Below are 27,009 nucleotides of genomic sequence, written 5' to 3' on the forward strand. Positions count from 1 at the left end.
AATTAAGAATTAATGCATTTCTTTAATATGCATTCCATACCCATCCCGTGGGCGGTGGTGGAAAGGGTTACAGAGGCACATAATCAGGCAAAGTGAAATTCACACCAGTTACTCCATCTATCACCATTGTATTATGCAGGAAGAACCCCACGTCTATGGGTCATCCTATAAGGTTAGCAGACTTCTAGATGTTACCACTGCTAGGCTTAGGCTTGCCAATAAGTACCTCTAGGAGTCTGCAACATCTGCTGATGTAGATTTGACTATGTAAACTGTCGGCAGAACTATTCGCATACTTTGCGTCATTATATAATGGCATGTGAAAAAAGTCGCGGAATTCAGAGATAACACGGTCAATGGAGTCCAAGAAATGTGTAAGTACGTCATTCATAAGAATAAACACTAATCTCATGTAGTGTTAGTGGAAATTTTGTTTTTGTTTTTTATTAATATATTAGGTACATCATCTAATATATACATTAGGTACATATAGTCTAGGGTAGCTGCACATTAGTGCAGCTACCCTAGACTATATGAAGGGGAGTACAAGGTAGCAGAGCCACATATAATTGTCTACGGAACTGACCACCTTAATTCATTTGAAGCTCCCCTAAACACATCTAATGGAACCGTTACTGTGCCTGGTAAGTCCACTACGGCCCGCTCCTGTGCCAGGTAAGTTACGGGCTCACCATAGCCCGTGCTACTTGGAACTTGTTCCGAGTAGCTGAATCTATAACAACAACAACACCTCACGGTCGTCCCGGGAGCTCAGTGTGCTAGGCGTGTGGCAGGGTGAAGGACCCTGGCTGGCTGCCGCCCCTACAACATTTTCTTCTTGCTATAGTCGCAACAAGAAAGAGCAGCGCTGTGGATGAAAGAAGCTATTTACAGTTTCAAGTGTACAAGTGTTTGAGAATCAGCAGCAAACATATTCAACATAAAGGTAAATTCTCTATTCATCGTACATAACAGGCTCCTGTGCTAAACCTAATTATATAAGTATTCATCCAAAATAAGTGCCAGTTCATACATTATAAATTGTAATCGTGAAGGTACTACACAGTTGTGAAAAGTACCAGACATATCCCAGAAGTCCTCAAACTGCGCTACAGTACCAATTAAACTATGATAGTGTGTTTAGGGTAGGGGGGGACGAGGATAGGAGAGAAGAGTCATCACGGCCTTGAACCAGCGCCTCTCCAGCCACTTGCCAAATCAGTGATTTCAGAAAAATCGATTCAGAATACAACACGGCTTATTTACTCTCAGTAGACCAGCTTAATGAGTGAAGAAATAGATAGGGCAAATTAATAATCATTCAAAACTTACAAACACTTAATAATTAGTGACCAAGTTTAAACAGAAGACTTACGGAGAGCCATTAGCAACTGACCAAGTTGGATACTCATGATTAACAGCACAATAATCGACGGTGTAAGAAAGGATAAATGAAATACAGCTGAACGGTCACAAAGTGAAATTCATGTGGATTCCATCTCATGTTGGAATAGTACTCAACGAGGTGGCGGATGACTTGGAAAAACGTGCCTCATCAAAACCACAAGTTGACATTGAAATTGAAATAAGTTTATTAAGGTAAAATACACTCAAAGGGATGAGGTAGCTTAAGTTATTCTCACCCTGTTCAGTACAACGTGCTCATACATATATAGACTCTTCACAAACAGTAAACATATTACCGAACATTCTGAGTGATAAACATATACATTTCTTCCTTTACACGTGTAGTATGTTATCAGACGTACACACAAATACTTTTATGACTAGGTATATAGACAATTTGCAATAGACATTCAGACAATTCAACAAAAGGTTACAATCTTGGTGCAAAATTCTTATATTTCTCCAGAATATCATCAATCTTTCCGTTGTGACCCATCCAGGCTATTTGTTCAGGAATAGTCCTTATCTCAGTGTTGCTATATACATTAATCAACAGGCAATCAAGAACATAATGGGTGAGGGTGTGATTCCTTAACATACCTCATAGTTTACACTTGGTGTCATTATCACTTAGATAATGATAATGATCATTTAGTTTAGAACCGAGAATTATATGTACAGGCAGCATAAGACATCCACCAGACTGTGACATTGTAATTTCCAGAATTAGGCTGGGACATCGATATCCATAGCTGGTGGCTGCAGATAATGAATCCCCCCCAATGGTGAACATTCCAATTGTAAACTATGTGAACAAGAGCTGGGACATACTCTCTAACACTATATCTGTGATTGCCCTGTTATAAGTGACTTCAGACCTAATGGTATAAGGTACTTTGAGTTCTGTAATTACTTCGTACACTAAGGAATACTGGAAGATATACTTATGCTGTACCCAGATTTTGCTAGTGAGGCTAATAGATCAGCCTTACATGTTATGTTTTCACCTGATTCTTAGTCAGAGTTTTTTGTATTTGAAGCTGGTATTTTCTCCCCTGATTCCATGTATGACTAACCATCCTGTGAGATGGGAATATTAGATGAACTTATAGCTAGTTTTTGATCTCCATTGTGTAATCTTTCATATAGAATTGGGGTAGCTGCACATTGCTGTGTATTCCTAAGCCTGTTAAATAATAAAAAATCTTCAGAAACATAAATAGGAGCAACCAATTATTTAATTTTTAAATATTATTTATAAATATCTTTTCAGTCACATGCTCGTATTTCCTACACTGTATGCGTTTCTTTCAAGTGAACCAGCAGAGTCATCATGGCTGCGCCAATTTTCACTCAAGTGACCAGTAGGCGCCAACTTTTGGAACTTGCTGACAGCCTGAAGGCGGACCTACCCTACTCGGCCACCGTGAGTTGATCCTCACCCCACTGTAGCTCCGGGAGAACTGTGGACTAGCTAAAATCTTAACACTTCCCGTAGTGACTTCCGATTTCTCCTGAAATTTCTTTCACTTCTTGAAAATGATTTTCAAGGAGTATTTCAAGAAGCTCCTTAAACTATTTTAATGAGTGACGATTATGGCTCAATTTAGTTTCAAGAAAGTAATTGAAATATTTCATTATTCATTGAACGCGAGACGACCTCCTGTATTCAGTGACTGAGTCGATTTCCCTTAAATTATAACAATAAGTCAACTGTTCTTCCTTGGCAACAGTGAGAGGAAAACTGTTTCAGATATATTTTTGCTTTTTAAGATATATCTGATTTTGAGTTAGAGTTACAAATACTTGTAGTTGAATATATTTATGGACTGAAATACATTGCTTTAAACATTCCCCCGCTGAAGGACTACAAAGTTTTGGTAATTATTATTATTTATCAAGTAAAATATTAAAAAGGCTTTGTTTTACTATAATATTGCATAATACCTTGTTCTAATATTATTTCATTTCGTAAAAGTCAGTTAATTAACAAGAATGAGGTCTTGAATGCAGATAGTTCTCCTTTTCAATCATAATTTTTGTTTAGTTGTTAACTTGAATGCAAACTGTGGCAGATGCACAACATCCTGCTCCTACACGCTCGAGGGTGGCTGTCTACGACCACGTTCTACACCTTGGCTGCCCAACCACACTCTCACACACTCTTGTGGCAGAAGACGGTAAGTTCTGCGTATCTCCTACATCCTGTCCTCTCGCATAGTACATCGAATTTTGACGTATAACTCCCCTAAGACCAAAAACTGATGTGATACAAATCATAGCGTCTCGCAAAATCGACGTGATGTTCAGTTTTCTATTCACGGATCATCGGTTTGGTTTGGTTCGGGCAAATTTAGTACATCATTTCTGTGATGTTGTGAAGCCGGAAACCATACGCCGCCAAAACCAAAATGTACTAACAGTTTTGGAATCAACCGCCTTCTTACTTCAATTATTCCAATCGTCTACCACTCTTTTTGCAAAAGATAATTTTATAATATTGTATGCCCCATTTGTTTCGTTAGATTGAATCTATGACCTCTTGTACTTCCGTGCGCGCATTTCGAATTAATAGAGACTTACAGATGCTGGTGTTCTTGCACTGTTTCTCTACCTCTAGAACGTGCCCTCCAGTATTGGCGTCTACTGCCGGGAAGCGGATTTCGAACAACTGATAGAGGCGCTGAAGGAGACGCCTCTATTGGACTGGCGACAACACCTGCTGATCGGTCATGTTCCCCACTTCCTGGTTGAGCCGCTGAAGATGCTGGCCCAAGAGCTGGGGAGCTCCCTCGTCATTTGGGATCCAAATTACTCATTTACTTACCGCCCTAACATGGATACTGAACTCCTCAGGTTGGTACCTTACCATACAGTGAACTTTAAAGTGGCAATATCTACCGTGCAGGATATATATATATACACCAAGAGTGTCCTCCATTTCTCGGTATACACATACTGAGAGTTTACTTTAATAATTGACTTTGTTCAGGGCTAAAGTATACTTGCTGGTTGGTCAGTAATCTAGTGTCAAGGCTTTAATAACCCTCGTGCAGTTGATAGGCCTTAAGTCTTAAATATAAATATAATATAATAATATAATATAATAATATAATAAATAATATAATAAATAATATAATATAATAATAATATAATAAATATAAATAATATAAATAATTATACAAAATAGATAATATTTAACTGCAATGTCAACAATTCAATAGAATGACGATATTGAATACATTGTAATAAATGAGAATAAAATTTCAAAAGCTGACAAAAATCAACTTTTGATATGATATATAAAAAATGATATCAGTCGAAGGATCAAAGTACATTTGGGTCCGCAGTCGTATATGCAAGTAAGTAATTAATTATCAAAAGAAGGCACCAAACCGGGAAGGCTATGTAGCACCATCAAATACGCAAAATAATCAGAGGGCGCTAAATATCACCAAGGATGCCAATACGAGAACAAAAACGCATAAGGCGCACGATATCAAAAGTATCCGAGTCACCAAGAATTCTATTGAGGGAGAGGTGACCGCGAGGGGCGGTCGGAAAGCAAGACACACGCTCGTCCTGGAAGTCAGGACATTCAAGAAGGACATGCACGACCGTAAGAGGGACAATGCAACTAGGACAATAAGGAGCAGGGCGGCGCTCCATCAAGTGACCATGGGTTAAGCGAGTATGGCCAATACGCAACCTCGCCAGAGCTGTTTCCCACCGCCGGTTACGGTGGAAGGAGGACTGCCACGAGGAAACACAACATTTAAGAGTACGTAGCTTGTTACCAGTAACAGACAACCAAGAAGCCTGCCAACGGGTAAGGACTGAGGAATGGATAACCGGGTAAAAGTCGGAATACGGAATGCCTTTACGAGAGATGGGACAAGAGCGGACAGCCTTCTTGGCGGCAGCATCCGCACGTTCATTTAAAGACACACCAATATGGCTGGGAACCCAACAAAACTCAACCGACTTAAATTTACTGTGAACGAGAAACAGCCAATGCTGGATCTCGACAACTACTGGATGAACCGGATTAAAGGACCCGAGAGCCATGAGGGCACTACGAGAGTCAACAACAACTACAAAGGAAGACTGACAACGAGAAAGCAGGAGACGAAGAGCATAGAGAATAGCATAAAGTTCCGCTGTAAGGATGCTAGTCTCCGGAGGCAAGCGACACATATAAGTGCGATCAGGAAAAACAACAGAGTAGCCAACACCGTCCGCTGACTTAGACCCATCGGTGAAGACAGAAACGGAGCGGGAGTGAGAAGAAAAGTGCTCGAGGAAAAGGCGTTTTAGAACCGTAGGAGAGGTAAAAGCTTTAGTGATACGGGTCAAGGATGTACAAAACCGCGGAAGAGGGACCCTCCACGGGGGCAAAGAAGGAACAACACGAGGAAAAACATCAGAAATACGAACGGAAAGAGAATCCTGCAGGCGAGATAACCGGACAGAAAGAGGGAGGTGGTGAAGAGGAACAGGAACCGCAGGAGGGGTAAAAGTTAAAGCACGACAGAGGCGAGAGGAAGGATGTTGCAAGGACCGCGCAAGATAGCGAAGACAGTAGCGATCACGGCGGTCCTGGAGAGACAGGAAGCCAGTGTCAACATACAAGCTAAGGACGGGAGTCGAACGAAAGGCACCAGAACTGAGGCGCAACCCAGTATGGTGCAAAGCATCAAGACGGCGAAGAGTAGAAGGAGAAGCAGACGAGTAAGCAGGGCAACCATAATCGAGCTTAGACAGGACGAGAGAGGAATGTAAAGCAAGGAGAGTGCGCCTATCTGCCCCCCAAGAAGTATGGGACAAGACCCGAAGGAGGGTAAGGGCCTTAGAGCACTCAACACGGATGTAAGAGATATGGGGAGACCAAGACAAACGAGTGTCAAGGAATAACCCCAAAAGCTTCGCGGAATCTTTGTATTCAAGGGGATGACCATAAAGTGACAAAGAGGGACGAAGAACAACCCGTTTCCGCGTAAAAGTCATGGCACAAGTCTTAGAAGTAGAGAACGTGAAGCCATGATCTGTGGCCCAAGACTACACGGCATCAATTGCAAGTTGAAGCCGGCGTTGAAGGAGAGGCGAATCATCACCCTGACAACAAAGGTTAAGATCATCGACATAGAGAGCGGAGAAGACACCAGCAGGAAGAGAGGAAAGAAGACCATTGAGGGCAACCAGAAAAAGAGTAGTGCTCAGAACACTACCCTGGGGCACACCTTCGTATTGCTGAAAAGAGGGAGAGAGAGCGGTACCAAGGCGCACCCGAAAGGAACGACGAGAGAGGAAGCTGCGGAGAAAGAGAGGGAGATGACCACGAAGGCCAAAAGAATGAAGTTGAGATAGGATATGATAACGCCAAGTGGTGTCGTAAGCCTTTTCCAGGTCAAAAAGGACGGCAACAACGGAGGTCTTCGCAGCAAAAGCAGTACGAATATAGACCTCCAAGTTCACCAGGACATCTGTCGTGCTGCGGCACTTGCGGAAACCAAATTGAGAAGGGGAGAGGAGGTGATGGTGTTCCAGGAACCACATCAGACGAACGTTAACCATACGTTCAAAGAGTTTGCAGACACAACTTGTGAGAGCAATAGGGCGAAAGTCCTTAAGGGAAGTACCCAGAGACCCCGGTTTGCGAACAGGAAGGACAACGGCATCGAGCCAGTCCTCAGGGACTGACGACGACTCCCAGATCCGATTATACAGACTCAGTAAATACTGAGACGTGCTCGGAGGGAGATGGCGAAGCATCTCATAATGAATACCATCGGAGCCCGCCGCCGTAGAACCGCAGAGGGCCAGGGCAGAACGAAGTTCAGAGAGAGAGAAGGGATCATTATAGGGAAGCTGAAGATGAGTGCAGAAATCTAAAGGACGAGACTCAAGGACAGGTTTACGAAGAAGGAAAGATTGGGGAAGATGAAGACCAGAGCTAACAGAAGAAAAGTGGGAACCCAGTTCGGAAGCGACCTGCAACGGGTCCGCCACAAGAGTATCATGGAGGTGAAGGACCGGTGAAACATCGGGAACGAACTTACCCGCTATCTTGCGGATACGCTTCCAGATCTGGGCCAGAGGGGTTTCGAACGTAATTGTTGAGACATAAGATGCCCAACATTCACGTTTACCCGTACGGATGGCCCTACGGGCCACCGCACTCGCTTTCCGAAAGAAAAGAATCGGTCGTCTGCCTACGGCGGTGCCTCTTCCAGGCTGCACGCTTACAGTGGACAGCCCGAGCACAGTCCGCATTCCACCAGGGAACGCACTTCCGTGGACCTCGAGAGGAAGAGCGAGGAATAGAGCGGAGGGCAGCGTTGAAGACAGTGTCATGAAAAAGGAGGAGAGCACGAGAGAGAGGCAGAAGGGAGAGGTCAGAGAGAGCAGCACTGAGGGTAAATAGGGTCCAGTCTGCCTTAGCAAACTGCCACCCAGGGAAAGAGAGGGAAGGGCGAAAAGAGAAAGGAAACAAGGATGGGGAAATGATCACTTCCATGGAGGTCATCAAGAACCTGCCACGTGAAATCTAAGTAAAGAGAAGAAGAGCAGAGAGAAAGATCAAGACAAGAAAGGGTGCGAGTCCGAGAGTCCAAATGAGTGGGATCACCAGAATTCAGAAGAGACAGAAGAGACAGGGAAGAAGAGAGGAGAAACGGCTCAAGGAGGCGACCCCGGGTATTCGTCAGAACGTCACCCCAAAGAGAATGACGACAATTGAAGTCACCCAGCAGGAGCACAGGCTCCGGCAAGGAGTCTAGGAGGTGTTTCAAATCAGGAAGAGACAGCGGGACACTCGGGGGGAGATAAATGGAACAAACTGTGTACCATTTCCCCACAAAGATACGAGCAGCAGAACAATGGAGAGGCGAAGGAAAAAGCAAAGGAACAAAGGGAACATCAGCACGAATCAAGAGAGCAGAAGAATTAGAAGCCCCAGCAATAGCTGGGGGGGGGGGAGAGAAAGGAATAGCCACGAAAAGACCAGGACGAGCACCAAGCATTGGCTCCTGGAGACAGACACAAAGGGGCGAAAACCGCGAAATCAGAAGTTGGAGTTCGAGGAAATTGGCGTAATAACCTCGAACGTTCTATTGAAGAATGGACAACGACGAGAAGAGAAAGGACAAAAACAGAGAACAAGGAAGAAACAAAGGCGAAAGAGCAACAGAGCACGTTAAAGAATATCAGGGTCGGGATCAGGGTCAGCAAAGTCAGGGTTAGGGGGCATGGGTAAACTGAGCAAAGACGGAGGGAAGGAAACGGGAGAACAGATAAGAGGTGGGCGGGCGGGGTCCGGAGGAGGAGGAGGAGGAAGAGGAGGAGACAACGGAGAGGAGCAGTCAAGGACAGCAGCAGGAAGAGGGGGAGTAGAAAGAGGGGGGCGCACCTCAGCAAGAGCAGCAACCGAAAGGGAAGCAGGGGCCAAAGAAACCTCCATAGCAGGAACAGGGGGCGCAATCACTGAAACGGGAGGGGAAGGAGCAACAGAGCCAGAAGTAGGAGCTGAGGAAGAAAGCGAAGCCTTCTTACCCGCCGGGGAAGAGGAAGGAGAGGAGCCAGGCTTTCGCTTCTGACTTAAAGAGACCGGTGTCCCAGCAACTACGTACCGGGCAACGGATTCCAGTGTCTCAACAGGAGAAGCCGAACGAGAGCACACACGACGGCCATTAGGAGAGCGATGGACATCCGCCCGCACCGACAGGCGGTGGGGAGAGCCTATAGATGGAGGAAGAGGATGGGAAGGAGGATCGGAGGGGGACGAGGAAGAAGACACAGGAGACACGACAGACCGGGTAGAAGGAAGGGGAACCCCAGACAGAGGACCAGGAGGGGGATCCTTCGGGAGAGAACCCAAAGGAACAAAGGAGGGGGCAGTGGGCGCATCAGGGTCCAAGGCCCGGAAACGGTTGTGAGTCTGAGGAAGGTGGGAAGGACGAGGAGAGGAAGAGCGCAACACGCGAGCATAAGAGATATTAGCAAAAGGCGGAAGCCGGCGAACCTGGCGCCTCGCCTCAGGAAAAGATAAACGCTCCCGGTGCTTCAAGTTGAGGACGGCTGCCTCAAGCTTGTAATGGACACATGCACGGGAGAAGGTAGGATGGTCCTCACCGCAGTTGAGGCAACGAGCCTGGGAGAAGTGCACTCCGACTTAGAGTGACCTTCACTCCCACACAAAGGACAGAGAGAGACAGTCCCAGAGCAGCGGAGGGCACCATGCCCAAACCTCCAGCACTTGTTACAAAGTCGAGGAGAAGGAATATACTCCTGGACGGAGCACCTAGCACCAGCAAGAATGACAGAGGATGGAAGGGTCCTACCATCAAAGGTGATCTTCACAACGCGAAGGGGTTGACGGCGACGACCACGAGGGTGACGAGTAAACGAGTCAACCTAGAGGACAGAATGGCCTTGGGCACCAAGGATATGCCGAATATCATCGTGGCAATCCTGCAGATTCCGAACACCGGTTGCAACATGGGGTGGGAGGAGAATAGTGCCAACACTGGCATTCATCTGAACGTTCTTGGAGACCCGAACAGGGGTCTCGCCAAGGCAAGATAAGGCAGCCAAGCGGGAAGCCGCATCCTGAGAAGGAGCAGCAACGACACGTGTACCGAGACGAGTGGGGTTGAAAGTAACAGACGCATCCACGGAATCTACAAGATGTCGATGGAGGGAGAAATCGTCAGGAGGCGCAGAATCAAGAGGGAGATCAAAGTATTTGGCCCATGAAGCAGGACCAAACAAGGCCTGATACGCATCAGCACGAGAAGGAATCGAGCGAGTGCGGTTGGGGCGCGAACGGCGTTGAGAACCCCTAGAGAGAGAGGGGTCAAAAGGCGCAGTAGTCACAACGAAAGACTTAGCCACACCAGGGGACGAAGTGGTCACCACCGGGGGCTGGAGGCTCGACCCAACCACAGAGGAGGGAGGGGAGCTGGGGGAAGAAGTCGGGACGGTCAAAGGAGGAGCAAGGTCGGGGCCCAACGCAGCGGGAGCTACAGAGCCTGGTCTTCCAATACAGGCCGACTCGGGGGCTTGGTCGCCCACCCCACGAGCCTGAGAGGGTACAACGGAAACATTCAACGACATAGAGACGAAAAGTGACAAATTCATCCACGAATGTGCCCCCATACCCACCATGGAGCCACAATTAGAGGCAGGACACCCAACAGGAAGCTATCGCCGATCATGCCGGGGCCCCCCTAGGGGTGCGTCGTGAGTATACGCCCCACAAACGCCACCTTAAGAACCGTCAGTCCGTCGAGATCGGGTTCAGCGACGAAAGGGGGATTGACAATAAAAGGTTCCCCTCGCTCGAGACGTTGGGTACTACAGTTCTACGGGTGCAAGAGTATGCCTCCTCAAGCACCCGGGCGTCAAAATAGAAGTAGTCCAAAGAAAGAATCCAAAACAAGCAAAAGGTCGGCAGAAAACGACAAGCAGATAGGAGAAGAGGGGGGAGAAAAACGAAACATAAGGAAAAGGAAAAGCGATCCGGCACAATTGGAGAAGACAGCAGCAGGAGTGCAAGGCCAGAAAAGAACAGAGGACTGCCCAACGGAGCATCACACTCCGGCAGCCGTCCACCAAGCCCCCTCACGACGCCAACGGGCCGGATGGGGAGGGGGTCGTATATGCAAGTTAAGGCCTGAACCCGAGTTTAGTTAGCCCTTTATACCGAGTCGAATATATTTTTAGATAGTGACAAAAATGTTATTCACATGCATTATCTGACTTTGAATATATTATTAAATATAGTTAAAAGGTTATATTTCTTACCGTTAACTGTATTGCATACCTATGTACTTATTAAAATTCGATATTCATGTTCTTAAATATTATTGAGTTTGAGGTCAGAATTGAACTGAAAATTAATGATTAACCTGGACTGCTTGTATTTGCACTACCAGTCAAACACTTCGCAATGCTGCATCAAAGAGGCCCAAATTAAATCCTCATCTGTCCTAAGAGGTAAGACCCGGCCTCCAGGAAAATATTCCCAAAATTGTAGCTACAAGGGATGATGTCCTCTAGTGGCCTGGGTCACAGGTTATTTAAAATGGATGTAATTACTTTCACTTATTATAAACGTAATAAGTGAACACAGAAAACACACATAAGTGAACACACAAGCACGAGGCAGAAACAAATGGGCAAAGTTTCTTTCACCCTAAGTGCCCCTGTTACCTAGCAGTAAATAGGTACCTGGGAGTTAGTCAGCTGTCACGGGCTGCTTCCTGGGGTGTGTGTGTGTGGTGTGGAAAAAAAAGAAAAAAAAAGTAGTTAGTAAACAGTTGATTGACAGTCGAGAGGCGGGCCGAAAGAGCAAAGCTCAACCCCCGTAAAAACACAACTAGTAAACACACAGAAAATGGCAGTTCCTGTTGACATTTACTCTACCTTGAAAGGTAGAGTACATTTTACTCTACCTTTCCAGAACTCCTTTGAAAAGAGAACATGGCCTACGAAGACTAGCAAAGGCTCGCCCAAAAGAGTTAAGTTGAACCACAGTCCAAGAACATTCCCCCCCCCCCCCGGTCGCATATAATCCTGTACAGGAACGGTTAAAGCACAACACAGACCTATTAGTGTCCCTGGAGTTCCTATACCAAATAGTCTCCAAGGTACTGTGCTCAATATCACAACTTGGAATGTATTAAAATCTAAAGAAGGTAGAATTAATGGCCGGTATGAATGAGGAAGGACTTAACATGAATGATAAAATGATGGCACTCCCAGTAATTTGTGGAATAGGCTCCCCCACAGTAACACTATGTTGACAATTGCCTAATTTTGTGGGTTGCTAGGCCCCCTCAGGAAGACATTCCTAAATACGTGTCTAAAGGTAGATAACGATCTCACCATGCCCACAGGAAAGAAAGATTGCTTGGTAACAATCTATTAAAAAAAACTCCCACACTCATAACAAATGATCTTGCTCTCTGACATTTACTATAAGATCCTATACTTTCGTTGGATAGAAGCAAGGATTTACACCAACAAAATACTAGGCAGGAATTAACACTGGTGGAACAGTTAATATTACACACAGAACTCTGGTACACCCCATCAGTACCATATTCTCTTCCAGGTCACTTTACTTGCTACAAAACTGTGAGTGAGCTGAAAGTTCCATTTATAACCTACTTAATAAAAATATATAACCACGGTGGCAGATATATAAAGGAATGAACTTAACTGAGAGTAAATTATGCTGACCAACTAGACAGGTGCTGTACAAGAATGTAAGAACTCTTGTACCTGTATATATAAATAAATAATTTTTTTATTTTTTTTTTATTTTTACATGCAGAGCATGCAAATTAAGTACAATAAAAATACAGAATACATAAAGGAAAACAATAGACCACTGGCCAGAAGGGCCGACAGCATAGCACAACAAAACAGCATAGCACAACAAAACACATACACAAGAAAAACATGAAAAATACAGCATACATCAAAGCACAAAACAGAATACAATGGCAATCCAGCAATCACAGTACAAAACAACACCTCCAGAAAAACAAAACATACAACAAGAGGCATAGCAGGAAACAGAACAGTGCAAACACAAGACTGTCCAAACACGTACAACAGGTAAAGCAACATAAAATCAATACATTAATAAAAAAAAACACACACCAAGCCATCCGCCCCTTAAACAAAAGGCGAGGCCAAAATAAACAAGTACAACAAACACGCACACCTGAAAACAAAACAGGCATAAACACAACAACTAGCCTGAAGGACCAAGAATGCAACAACAAAGTACATCAAGAAACAAACTAATTAATACACAACCATACAAAGTCACAAAACACCGGCCTGAAGGGCCGACATCAAAAACACAAGAAAACAAAAGAAAAAATACAACAAAACATCACAACACCACACCAAACACACAGCAAGCACACAGACTACGAAAAGATCTCATACTTGTCCGGCCACTCGTCCGCCGGGAAGCGAATACAATACGCCTCCCAAAGTAGCATAATGTCCTCCGAAACATGGTCACTATTGAGCGTACGAGGATCAGGCATTAACTCCGGCACACCTACAATAAAACACTTAGCCCGACGAATCCAGATGGTAGAAGGGCACCACGGATCAGGACGCACACGGTCAACAATATCAAAACTCAACGGATGGTCAGCATCATTCGCCACTCCGGAGGCCAAGATGAGAGGGAGAGGCACCTTCCCATGAGGCTGGGCAATGGGCAGCACACTGGGAGCCTCCTCAGCTGCCTCACAGGGCCCCTCGTCACCACCGAACATTGTATCTGCTGGGCCCCCCACGCTTGGCATCCTTTTTCAGCACCAGCTTGATGCCTCGGCTCGCACCAGGATCCACACCATCCACGCCTGTAGGAGCAACCACCTCCCACTGCGGAGAACCTTCTGCAGGAGAAAGAACAGGAGGTAAATTAGACGCACAATCATCAACAGCTGACACATGGACATCAGCCACCACCAGCGTCGTAGAGCACGAGGCACCCGGAATCGCCACACCATCTCCCGAAGCTCCACCCGCGTCGTAGTCCTCCATATCAGCCCAAGCAGTAGAAGAGCGCCTAGAACGCTTGGGCACTGGCCGCACATCCTCACAGCCTTAGGCGGACCCAGAACCACGGCCCTCACGAACCGGGCGAACCCGTCGGTGCCCATCGCAGTACTGCAGCAGCCTCAACCACATGGGGAACCGGGCCGCACACAACAGGATGCTCCGCAGCCCCCCCAACACCCAGCACAGCCGGAACACCTGGCGAGGGTGCAGGACCAGGCGCAGCAGCAGGAGTCGAGGAAGACGCAGACGCACTCGGCTGAGGGACAACAGGCACCGGGGGCATGTCGGGTGACGCAGGAGGGGCCGCATCAGCAGCGACTGGGACCTGCTCCACTTCATCTCCGGAATCCACGCCCTGAGGGAGCGGCGAGAAATCCTCCTCCCGGAATAAGTTAACGGGTGCAGCAGGTGTCTCAGAGCACCCGGCAGCCTGATGCCCCAACTGGCCACACCGGAAACAAGTACGGGGCTGCCGGGCATAGTACACCCGAACGTAGTAGCCCAGCAGCCGGACAGAAGATGGGATATCCGACCGCAGGCGCATACCTAATGTACGGACGTTCGTCTGCTTCCCAGCATACTTCCCCGAGGACAGCTTGTTCACCCGCACACTGAAGACTACACCATACCTTCCGAAGAAGCGCCGGAGAAGGTCTTCAGGGAACTCCAGGGGCGCACCGTGCACACTGACATATGTCAGGGCACCACTTCGGTCCGAGATCGTAACGGAGCCGGCGCCATCCGGCAACTGCAATGAACGCCCCTCGTTCCGCCGGAGAAAATCCCAATACTCATCCTCCCCCACGAACTTGACAATCACCCGGTGGGCCGTAACAAGCTCAACGCCATACACAGCTTCCACCGGGACACGAAGCATGTCGCACATAACTAACTCAATGGCCGGATAACCAGCCTTACACGTGAATTCCAGGCCCACGGAATTTACCCGCAACACAGGAGGAACGGCCAGGCCCCCCATGTTAAAAAGGCCACGTCAGCACGCAGCCAGGCAGGCAACAACACTGGACAGGGAGGGTAAGAGACCCCCACACCCCCTGCCGGCGACAAACTGCAACCTCCCCAAACTGCCGGAGTGTTCAGATGACACGTCTTCACCCTACGGCTGCTCAGGTGGAACTCCCCCAAATAAAATAAATAAAAACGACCACTCACAGACCACCATCACCAAACTGAATCTGCTTCCTTCCTTCGGCTGCATACTTGAAAAAACTCATATCACAACCATCTACATTCTCTTATGTGTTCTGCCCAAATATTTAACAAAATCATCTATAAATGCATTTCCCTACTAGCTGCCCACTACTTTGTCAACCACTAAGTCCAAATGATTAAATACACCCAGTAATTTCCATATCACTACTTGATCGTACCGCCGACTGCACTGCAAACCAGTAGCACACTCAACGGCCAACCCTTGTGTTTCTTTCTTTCTATAAATTCTTGTTTCCCTGAAATAGACCAACCTGGTCGTAACAGTTCATCATCACCAGTCGGACACAATTGAAATGAGCCCACGATGGGAATGTGTTCACATGTCATACAAACCATCTCTAACAAATTTCTTATTTCTACTAACACTTTACTAAGTACAAATTAACTGATATAACCTACTGGTTGCTTACAACTTGATTGCTAATTTGCATAAAAACTCCCCAAACCAGCCAGTAGTTTATATTTTACAATTTAGTCTTACTAAATGCGTGCACGCTTTACTGACCAAAACCTTTTGATTTCATAATTTTTTTTTTATTTTTATAAAAGAAATACACAATATACAAAATAGACAATAGAAAACAACAAATCATACATACAAACAGGACAAATATAACAAAGTACGGAAACACAGATGCAAACTAAACATACCCAACAAAAAACCAAGAAAGAAAACACATGATACAAGGCACAAAATGAGAAAACCCCGAAACGGGCACCGGTGTTTACACACCCACACACACAAAAAAAACAACGTTACAAATAAATAACACAAGATATAAATAACATAAAACATAGTCACATCCACAAAAAACGTAAGTACAGAAATACAGAAAGAAAACACACAAAACAAGCCCATCTCAACAACCCAAACACAGGTGCAGATTAGTACATAACAACAGGCCTCCTAAACCACCGACAGAGGCAATAGTACAAAGCTACAGGAAACAACAAAAAATAAATACAGAAAAACAGTTAAATACATAAACAAGGAAATACAAACAGAGATAAACACAGAAATGCCGTATACATAATAAAGCAATGTCACAAGGACAAGAAAATAAACACACGCACACATGCGACATACACAACCACACCGCCCGCCACCCCAACACAATACACAGGGCGAGCGCAACGACACGAAAGAAATAACACTAAACGCCCACAACCGCACACAACCACAAAACAAACACACACACCAAAGGCAAAGCACAAAACATACAACAAAACAGGCCACGCAGGGGCAAGAACAACATCCACACCACCACACATGCACAGACAAGGACACCCACCTGTGCAAGCAGGCACCGGGGAAACATCACGCACAACACAGACAGAAACCAAACACACCAATAAACCAATCACTCATACTTCTCTGGGTACTCCCGAGCTAGAAACCGTAAGCAATAAGCTTCCCAAACAAGTTGGTCACTTTCAGGAATCGGACACCCAGGAGTCACAGTAGGCCGAGGCATCGAATTCGGCACTCCCGAGACAAAACACTGCGCTCGTGGAACCCAGATGGTAGATGGGCAAAAGGGAACAGGATGCACCAGGTCATCACACTCAAAAGTCGCAGTTGCTATAGATCTGTCGATCATCTCGCCGGTCGGGAGGACGAAAGGGATGGGTTTTCCCCTAGGAAGCTGGTTACAGGGCCGCACACTTGGAAGCACACCTGACTGCACGGCAGGCCGCACACCGGCCCGCCCACTAAGGCGTGTACTCCGTTCGGTGCTGGGACTCGCACCGAGACCCGCGGAGGGTAGCTCCGCAGGGGCCCCAGTGCCCCCACCAACCAGAACAGGAGCAGAGGCCCCCCGCTGCACATCCTTCGACAACACCACCACAAGGTCGCGATCACCAGGGGCAACTGCCCACTGAGGGGAGCCACCAGCAGGAGGCACAGCGTCCAACCCAGAAGGCACCACAGGAGGCAACACAGCGTCGGCCACAGCATCATCATCCATCGCATCACGCTCCTCTGCCCACGACCGGCGAGGTGATGCACCCCGAGCCGAACGACGGCGCTTAAAAAGAGGCCGCTGATCGTTGGAACTGTCACCCCCCAGCAAGCGGTGTCCCAGAAGAACCATCGGCAGGCGGCCCCAAAGCCAGGGCAGCACGATCACGCAGAACAGGAGCCTCAACAATGCGGGGCAAAAAGCCACCACCAGGAACGGAGACCGGAGTCGGAGAAGGAAGAGACACAGCAGGCGGAAGGGTAGACTCCAGCACACGTGAGGTAACCAGGGAGGGTGATGGAAGCTGCAGAAGAGAGGAGGTACTCGGCAACGAGGAAGCTGCCAGAGGCGACAAGGTAGAGAACGTGGGTGGAGACAAACATACCACCGTCCCATCAGCCCCGGGAAGCACACAGCCTCCAGCAGAAGATGCAGGCGCCACCCCTACAGCATCCCCCAAGGCCACGGGATGCGGATGCACCTCCGCAGTTATCGAACGACGAAGGTCCGAAACAGGCGCCCCCAGGTCCCCCGAGCTCACCGGCGGGGCAGACATATCAGGTCCATACATAGCGACATCCGGAACTGCCGCAGGATCCACACCAGGCACCTGCACAGAGCGAGGATCCGCCGGGGAGTCCACACGCACAGATAAGCAAGGAAAATCATCCTCTAGGAAAACTGAAGGGGCTTCAGCATGAGAAGCGTCGCAACCGGCCACTACGTACGTGGCCCTCAGCACCACACCGGAAACACGTGCGGGTTTGACCCTGATAGAAGGTCCTCAGAGACAGCCCACGATACGAGACCCTGGACGGTATGGGGCTCGTGAGCCGCATGACAAGCGTGTGTGAACCCAGCCGGCCCGCACTCAAGGTGCTGAACTGGTGCTTCACCACCGACCCAAACCGCGTAAACAAGAACATGAGGGCCGTCTCGGGGAAGGTCACTGGCACGCCGTGAACACTCACAAACGTCAAGGGCCCCCAGGGATCCGAGATCTCCACAGACACAGCCGAAGCCGGAAGAGGAAGCGTGCGGTCATTCCAGCGAGCCACAAACTCCCGGTAAACATGTGACGTGGCGAACGACACCACAACGCGGGTGGGCGACAACTTCTCGAGGCCCAGGAGCTCGGGGACGTCAACACGGAGGACGTGCAGGAGGGCAACTTCTACAACGGGCCAGTGCACGTCAGCAGAAAAGTCCAGCCGCACTGTGTCGATCCTCCGAATGCGGCTAGTACCAGCCGCGTCCATACCGGCAGGCGGGGCCCCGACCAGCGGGCGCTCCACCCCCCCCCCCCCCCCACAGCAACCGCCACTCAGCAACGGCAGACGACTACTGACAGCCGGAGCCCGACGTCTGCACCCTCTGGTGGCGCAGCCAGGAATCCCCCTGATTTCATAATTGGTTCCTTACAATTTCTTCTCACACAAGTTCAAATTTTATCAAAACATTAATAAACAGGAAAAATCTTAGGCAGAGAATTTATAGAATTTACTTAAATGGCCTTTATTAGCAATTTGCAATTGAACCTAGATGGCAAAGTACCATTCTCTATTTAATCGTATATAAATATTTGTATATGATTACAATTTTTGAAATAGATTAAATTGATGAACAATAAATATGAAACTGCATGCCGAAATTATGAGAAACTACATAAGAATACATAATGAATTCACAATAATGTGATTTACCAGAAAATAATTGGAGCAAGATATTGGGATCAACTCACCATAGTACTCTGAAGACTCTTATTTCAAAATCTCAGGTTTTTAGGAGGAAATTACACTGATTTAAGCCAGTAATGGACTACATAAGCTAGATAAGTGACCCGTCTTCTGTGCCTATGGCAGATGGACACTGCGGATTTACTTATAGTGTGAGAGTATAACTCGGGCAACAAATGTGCTGCCTTGGCTGTTTACTTAGAAAATAACATTGCTCTGTACCCAGCATATCATTCTTCCCTCTTGCTTCCAGGAACAAGCCAGGTTTCCGTGTCTGTAAACTTGTCAAAACTGGGCTCCAACACCTGCTGGAGAGGAGCATCTTTAGCAAGACCCAATCGCTGGAGTCCACGTGGAGCCTATCCCAGCATCTGCCATCTGTTGGAGTGTTCCTCGACTCGAGCGTGACTAAGGACTCTCCGCTCGACCTCCAGCACCTGCACTACTCCGGAAATGAGGAAACACCTGTCTCCTGGATGTCGCCGACCATGTATGGAAGCATCGGCATGTTGGGGACGGACGACAGCTACAGGAATCTGGGTCTTGGTAGACTGGTAATCAAGGTCATGGGGAGGCTATATGCTAGCCAGGGCTTCATTCCTAACGCCCACGTCAGCTACGACAACCCACCTTCTATAGCAACGTTCAGCAAGATACCAGGCTGGGAAAACACTCACACTGCCGCCTGGATGGCCTTCGAGCAGACAAATGGAATCAGTGAAATATCACAGGACAAAGATCCCCAATTACTATAGCAAAATATATTTTATAAGTTCTAAAGGATAACTCATAAAATTAATAATGACAAAAAAAAAAATAATCATAATAACAATAATTATTGTCATTATATTAATAATTAATAAACACAAGTCCAATGTAACAAATATTCCTCACTAGCATTGTAGCGAAAAGATTCAGCAAAAAAACAAGATTGTTTAATTCTGCGACAAATTATGTGGAAATTTTGTTTCTCACAAACTGCTTGCTGTTCTTCCCTGGATTTACTCTGATCCAATCTCCGCAACCAATAACATCCAAGTTTTGGAGCGTTAAGTAATGGGTTCCCTCGCATTATATATATGTCTGTATGTGCATATATTTGAATATGTTTATGTAAAATTAACGACAGTGTAACTAGTGTCACAAGGTTGTCACTTACGTTGCTAAATGAACTATTGGGTTTGATTCTTTGGCCCATTATGTACCTCTGTAAACCTTTCTACCATCGCCCACGTGATGCGTATGGGGTGCTTAATAAATGAACCAATAATCTCTCTCAGCTGGACATGCAGGTGACTATCCTCTTATGATTTTTACTGTGGCAGAGCAGGCCATCCTGGCTGCACCTGTCATCCACCACTTCGCTGCAAATACACGCACACAAATACTATATTATATATATATATATATATATATATATATATATATATATATATATATATATATATATATATATATATATATATATATATATTTATATATATATATATATATATATATATATATATATATATATATATATATATATATATATATATATATATATATATATATATATATATATATATATGTATATATCCCAGCAAACAATTTTAGGTTGCCACAACATATCTGGAAAGTATTTGAAAGTATTGGAAACGTTTGTTTTATCGTATCAGATACGATATTGTGTGTGGACTTAAATAGGTTTCCAAAACTTATAACCAAGACATATGTATCTAACACTAATTTGAGATGTTGTGGCAACTTTACACTCCTAACATGAGTCATTCATAATCCATTCATATACCAATATGAATCTCTTATGAAAGGTTTGAGCCAATAATCTGAACCCTTTTCACATCTTTGTGTGTAAAGTTAAATTTCTTGAAATTAAATTATATTTTATATTATATTATTTTTATTATATTTTATATTATAGTATTATTTTCAATTTTAATATTAAAACCAATTAAAGGGTAAAAAAAATCTAATAATTTATATTTCTTTTATTATTTACTAACAATTAAAATTATTTACTAACGGAGAGAGGGGAGGCTGTACGGCGGAGAGTGGCGGCTGTGGCGGACAGTGGCGGCGGTGGCGGCGGTGGCGGATAGTGGCGGCGGGCGGACAGTGGCGGCGGGCGGACAGTGGCGGCGGCGGGCGGACAGTGGCGGCGGGCGGACAGTGGCGGCGGTGGCGGATAGTGGCGGCGGGCGGACAGTGGCGGCGGTGGCGGATAGTGGCGGCGGGCGGACAGTGGCGGCGGGCGGACAGTGGCGGCGGTGGCGGATAGTGGCGGCTGTGGCGGATAGTGGCGGCGGGCGGACCGTGGCGGCTTTGGCGGCGGTGGTGGACAGTGGCGGCGGCGGTGGTGGACAGTGGCGGCGGGCGGACAGTGGCGGCGGCGGGCGGACAGTGGTGGTGGCGGGCGGACAGTGGTGGCGGCGGGCGGACAGTGGTGGCGGCGGGCGGACAGTGGAGGCGGCGGGCGGACAGTGGTGGCGGCGGGCGGACAGTGGTGGCGGTGGGCGGACAGTGGTGGCGGTGGCAGACAGTGGTGGCGGTGGCGGACAGTGGTGGCGGTGGCGGATAGTGGCAGCGGGCGGACAGTGGCGGCGGGCGGAAAGTGGCGGCGGCGGTGGCGGACAGTGGCGTCGGGCGGACAGTGGTGGCGGCGGGCGGACAGTGGTGGCGGTGGCAGACAGTGGTGGCGGTGGCGGACAGTGGCGGCGGTGGCGGACAGTGACGGCGGTGGCGGACAGTGGCGGCGGTGGCGGACAGTGGCGGCGGTGGCGGACAGTGGCGGCGGTGGCGGACACTGGCGGCTGTGTCTGGCGGTGGTGGCGGGCGGTGGCGGGTGGCGGCGTCTGTGATGAGTAGTGGCGGCTGGCGGTGGTGGGTGGTGGGTGGCGGCGGCGGTGGTGGTGGGTGGTGGGTGGCGGCGGCGGGTGGTGGTGGGTGGTGGGTGGCGGCGGCGGGTGGTGGTGGGTGGTGGGTGGCGGCGGCGGGTGGCGGTGGGTGGTGGGTGGCGGCGGCGGGTGGCGGTGGGTGGTGGGTGGCGGCGGCGGGTGGTCGTGGGTGGTGGGTGGCGGCGGCGGGTGGTGGTGGGTGGTGGGTGGCGGCGGCGGGTGGTGGTGGGTGGTGGGTGGTGGCGGCGGGCGGTGGCGGGCGGTGGCGGGCGGTGGCGGGCGGCGGCGGCTGTGGTGGGTGGTGACGATCGGCGGTGGGGGGGGGGGGCTGGTGGCGGCTGGCGGTGGCGGCTTGCGGTGGCGACTGTGGCAACGGGCGGTGACGGCTGATAGCGGGCGGTGGTGGCGGCTGGTGGCAGGTGGTGGTGGCGGCGGTGATGGGTGGTGGCGGCGGCGGTGGTGGTGGGTGGTGGTGGCGGCGGCGGTGATGGGTGGTGGCGGCGGCGGCGGCTGGTGGTGGTGGGTGGTGGTGGTGGGTGGTGGTGGTGGGTGGTGGTGGTGGGTGGTGGCGGCGGGTGGCGGCGGGTGGCGGTGGTGGGTGGCGGTGGCTGGTGGCGGGTGGCGGCTGGTGGTGGGTGGTGGCGGCGGGTGGTGAGTGGCGGTGGCTGGTGGCGGGTGGCGGCTGGTGGCGGGTGGTGGCGGGTGGCGGCTGGTGGTGGGTGGTGGCGGGTGGCGGTGGGTGGTGGGTGGCGGCGGCGGGTGGTGGTGGGTGGTGGGTGGCGGCGGCGGGTGGTGGTGGGTGGTGGGTGGCGGCGGCGGGTGGTGGTGGGTGGTGGGTGGTGGCGGCGGGCGGTGGCGGGCGGTGGCGGGCGGTGGCGGGCGGCGGCGGCTGTGGTGGGTGGTGACGATCGGCGGTGGGGGGGGGGCTGGTGGCGGCTGGCGGTGGCGGCTTGCGGTGGCGACTGTGGCAACGGGCGGTGACGGCTGATAGCGGGCGGTGGTGGCGCCTGGTGGCAGGTGGTGGTGGCGGCGGTGATGGGTGGTGGCGGCGGCGGTGGTGGTGGGTGGTGGTGGCGGCGGCGGTGGTGGTGGGTGGTGGCGGCGGCGGTGATGGGTGGTGGCGGCGGCGGCGGCTGGTGGTGGTGGTGGGTGGTGGTGGTGGGTGGTGGTGGTGGGTGGTGGTGGTGGGTGGTGGCGGCGGGTGGCGGCGGGTGGCGGTCGTGGGTGGCGGTGGCTGGTGGCAGGTGGCGGCTGGTGGTGGGTGGTGGCGGCGGGTGGTGAGTGGCGGTGGCTGGTGGCGGCTGGTGGCGGGTGGTGGCGGGTGGCGGCTGGTGGTGGGTGGTGGCGGGTGGCGGCTGGTGGTGGGTGGCGGCTGGTGGTGGGTGGTGGCGGGTGGCGGCTGGTGGTGGGTGGCGGGTGGCGGCCTGTGGTGGGTGGTGGCGGCGGGTGGTGAATGGCGGCGGTGGGTGGCGGTGGCTGGTGGCGGGTGGCGGCTGGTGGTGGGTGGTGGCGGGTATCGGTGGTGGGTGGCGGTGGCTGGTGGCGGGTGGCGGCTGGTGGTGGGTGGTGGCGGCGGGTGGTGAGTGGCGGTGGTGGGTGGCGGTGGGTGGCGGCTGGTGGCGGGTGGTGGCGGGTGGCGGCTGGTGGTGGATGGTGGCGGGTGGCGGCTGGTGGTGGGTGGGTGGCGGGTGGTGGCGGCTTTTGGTGGTGAGTGGCGGTGGCGGCTGGTGGTGGGTGGTGGCGGGTGGCGGGTGGCGGCTGGTGGTGGCGGGTGGCGGCTGGTGGTGGGTGGTGGCTGGTGGTGGGTGGTGGCGGGTGGCGGCTGGTGGTGGGTGGTGGCGGCTGGTGGTGGGTGGCGGCGGGTGGCGGCTGGTGGTGGGTGGCGGCGGCTGGTGGTGGGTGGCGGGTGGCGGCTGGTGGTGGGTGGCGGGTGGCGGCTGGTGGCGGGTGGCGGCTGGTGGTGGGTGGCGGCTGGTGGTGGGTGGTGGTGGGTGGCGGCTGGTGGTGGGCGGCGGGTGGCGGCTGGTGGCGGGTGGCGGCGGGTGGCGGCTGGTGGTGGCCAGCTGGGACACACCCTTCACCACTGAAGGTCTGAGCAAAACTAACCATATGTCTCTCTCAGCCACCAGCCCAGTGTTGCCAGCTCGCGCTCTCAAAATGTTTCCTTCAAAGATTGTATATTATCTTTGAACAACAAGTTTGATTATGAAGGAAATAATGCATATATTATTGTCACATTAATACTGTGTAATATCTTATTACATTCCTGCTAAATAATTATAATTTGAAACAGGACAAAAAATCCAACATATATATAAAAACCAACATTAGAGATCACGAGGCCTAGGCCTCGCCTGTGACCACACATCCTGCCTCCCTGGCCTGCTACCCTCACACACCTCACACTCTTAACTCTCTCATAATCACTCTCACTCTCTTACTCTGTCACTCTTACACTCTGTCACTCTTACTCTCTGTCACTCTTACTCTCTGTCACTCTTACTCTCTGTCACTCTTACTCTGTCACTCTTACACTCTGTCACTCTTACTCTCTGTCACTCTTACTCTCTGTCACTCTTACTCTCTGTCACTCTTACTCTCTGTCACTCTTACTCTCTGTCACTCTTACTCTCTGTCACTCTTACTCTGTCACTCTTACTCTCTGTCACTCTTACTCTCTGTCACTCTTACTCTCTGTCACTCTTACTCTGTCATTCTTACTCACTCTCAGTCACCCTTACCCATTCATACTCACTCTCTCACTCTTACTCTCATACTCTTACTCTCAATTACTCTTACTCTCAATCACTCTTACTCCCAATCACTCCTACTCCCAATCACTCCTACTCTCAATCACTCCTACTCTCATTCTTACTCTTACTCTTACTCCCAATCACTCTTACTCTCAATCACTCTTATTCTCATTCTTACTCTCGCTCTTACTCTTACTCCCAATCACTCTTACTCCCAATCACTCTTACTCTCAATCACTCTTACTCTCAATCACTCTTACTCTCAATCACTCTTACTCTCATTCTTACTCTTACTCACTCTTACTCTCAATCACTCTTATTCTCATTCTTACTCCTACTCCCAATCACTCTTACTCCCAATCACTCTTACTCTCAATCACTCTTACTCCCAATCACTCTTACTCTCAATCACTCTTACTCTCAATCACTCTTACTCTCAATCACTCTTACTCTCAATCACTCTTACTCTCATTCTTACTCTTACTCACTCTTACTCTCAATCACTCTTATTCTCATTCTTACTCCTACTCCCAATCACTCTTACTCCCAATCACTCTTACTCTCAATCACTCTTACTCCCAATCACTCTTACTCCCAATCACTCTTACTCTCAATCACTCTTACTCTCAATCACTTTTACTCTCAATCACTCATACTCTCAATCACTCATACTCTCAATCACTCTTACTCTCACTAACTCTCAATCACTCTTATTCTCACTAACTCTCAATCACTCTTACGCACTATTACTCACTCTTTCTCTCAGTCATCCTTACTCACTCTTACTCTGTCACTCTTACTCTCTGTCACTCTTACTCTCTGTCACTCTTACTCTCTGTCACTCTTACTCTCTGTCACTCTTACTCTGCCACTCTTACTCTCTGTCACTCTTACTCTCTGTCACTCTTACTCTCTATCACTCTTACTCTGTCATTCATACTCTGTCACTCTTACTCACTCTCAGTCACCCTTACCCATTCATACTCACTCTCTCACTCTTACTCTCATACTCTTACTCTCAATTACTCTTACTCTCAGTCACTCTTACTCCCAATCACTCCTACTCCCAATCACTCCTACTCTCATTCTTACTCTTACTCTTACTCCCAATCACTCTTACTCTCAATCACTCTTATTCTCATTCTTACTCTTACTCTCACTCTTACTCCCAATCACTCTTACTCCTAATCACTCTTACTCTCAATCATTCTTACTCTCAATCAATCTTACTCTCAATCACTCTTACTCTCATTCTTACTCTTACTCACTCTTACTCTCAATCACTCTTATTCTCATTCTTACTCCTACTCTCACTCTAACTCCTACTCCCAATCACTCTTACTCCCAATCACTTACTCTCAATCACTCTTACTCCCAATCACTCTTACTCTCAATCACTCTTACTCTCAATCACTCTTACTCTCAATCACTCTTACTCTCAATCACTCTTACTCTCACTAACTCTCAATCACTCTTATTCTCACTCTAACTCTCAATCACTCTTACTCTCATACTCACCCTTACTCTCAATCACTTTACTCTCACTCTTACTCATTCTGTCACCCTTACTCTCACTCTTACTCACTCTGTCACTCTTACTCACTCTCAGTCACTCTTACTTATACTCACTCTTACTCACACTTACACGCTCTCTGGCACTCTCACTCACCTTCAGTCACTCTTACTCACTCTTACCCACTCTCGCTCACTCTTGCTCACTCTAGTTAATAAGAACACGCCAATATAAGACAACAAAACGTTTTCAGATTCTTTCTCACCACTTTCCAGCAACTTTTATAATTTATATAAATTATCTTAGGGAATAATACATAAATTATATATTTAAACATGATATTAGTGTTTAGTGGAATGCATAAGGAGTCAAATTGTGTTAAAAAGAGCGATTTTTAGAAAATTTGGAAAACTACTTTTTTCTGTTCATATTATAACTAAATGGATTTTAAAGGTTTCACTCAGCCAATATATATCATTCACAATTTATTAATGAATTTTACAAAAAAACACCATAAATTTTATATTTAAACATGTAAAAACTATTTGTTTTACATTTGGAAGAAAATAATTGTAGAAAAACAATTTATAATTAAACCTTTGTGTTTGGATTTTTTGAGTAAAACTTTCTCAAAGGCTCTCCTGCACCATTCTCAATGCAAATCATTCCCACACCTATGGGAAGAGATAGGCGAACGTTGTGTAGATGATTTGTGTTTGCTGGGATATATATATATATATATATATGTCGTACCTAGTAGCCAGAACGCACTTCTCAGCCTACTATGCAAGGCCCGATTTGCCTAATAAGCCAAGTTTTCCTGAATTAATATATTTTCTCTAATTTTTTTCTTATGAAATGATAAAGCTACCCATTTCATTATGTATGAGGTCAATTTTTTTTTATTGGAGTTAA

The 27,009-nt window shown here is 48.5% G+C and overlaps 1 protein-coding gene across 2 annotated transcripts; it reads left to right on the forward strand.

Annotated features, from left to right (window-relative positions):
- Nucleotides 1–782: 782 nt before the first annotated feature.
- Nucleotides 783–20,213, forward strand: LOC123753229 (uncharacterized). 2 transcript variants are annotated; one of them, XM_069309356.1, is made up of 5 exons: nt 783–946; nt 2,681–2,833; nt 3,483–3,587; nt 4,028–4,263; nt 19,188–20,213. In XM_069309356.1, the coding sequence occupies exons 2-5, from the start codon at nt 2,741–2,743 to the stop codon at nt 19,687–19,689; spliced, it is 936 nt and encodes a 311-aa protein (XP_069165457.1). In that variant the 5' UTR covers nt 783–946; nt 2,681–2,740; the 3' UTR covers nt 19,690–20,213. The 2 variants fall into 2 exon arrangements, with proteins under 2 accessions (XP_069165457.1, XP_069165456.1); XM_069309355.1 differs by having other exon boundaries at nt 784–946; nt 2,723–2,833.
- The last annotated feature ends 6,796 nt before the right edge of the window (nt 20,214–27,009 follow it).

This window comes from Procambarus clarkii, chromosome 65 (genome assembly GCF_040958095.1).
Source record: "Procambarus clarkii isolate CNS0578487 chromosome 65, FALCON_Pclarkii_2.0, whole genome shotgun sequence".
Lineage (NCBI taxonomy): Eukaryota > Metazoa > Arthropoda > Malacostraca > Decapoda > Cambaridae > Procambarus > Procambarus clarkii.

Excerpts from the sequence above, each read along its gene's own strand:
- LOC123753229 (XM_069309356.1), top strand. The coding sequence starts at position 2,741 with ATGGCTGCGCCAATTTTCACTCAAGTGACCAGTAGGCGCCAACTTTTG. Across the intron at positions 3,588-4,027 it reads CACTCTTGTGGCAGAAGACG|AACGTGCCCTCCAGTATTGG; the intron begins GTAAGTTCTGCG and ends CTCTACCTCTAG. Across the intron at positions 4,264-19,187 it reads ATGGATACTGAACTCCTCAG|GAACAAGCCAGGTTTCCGTG; the intron begins GTTGGTACCTTA and ends TCTTGCTTCCAG.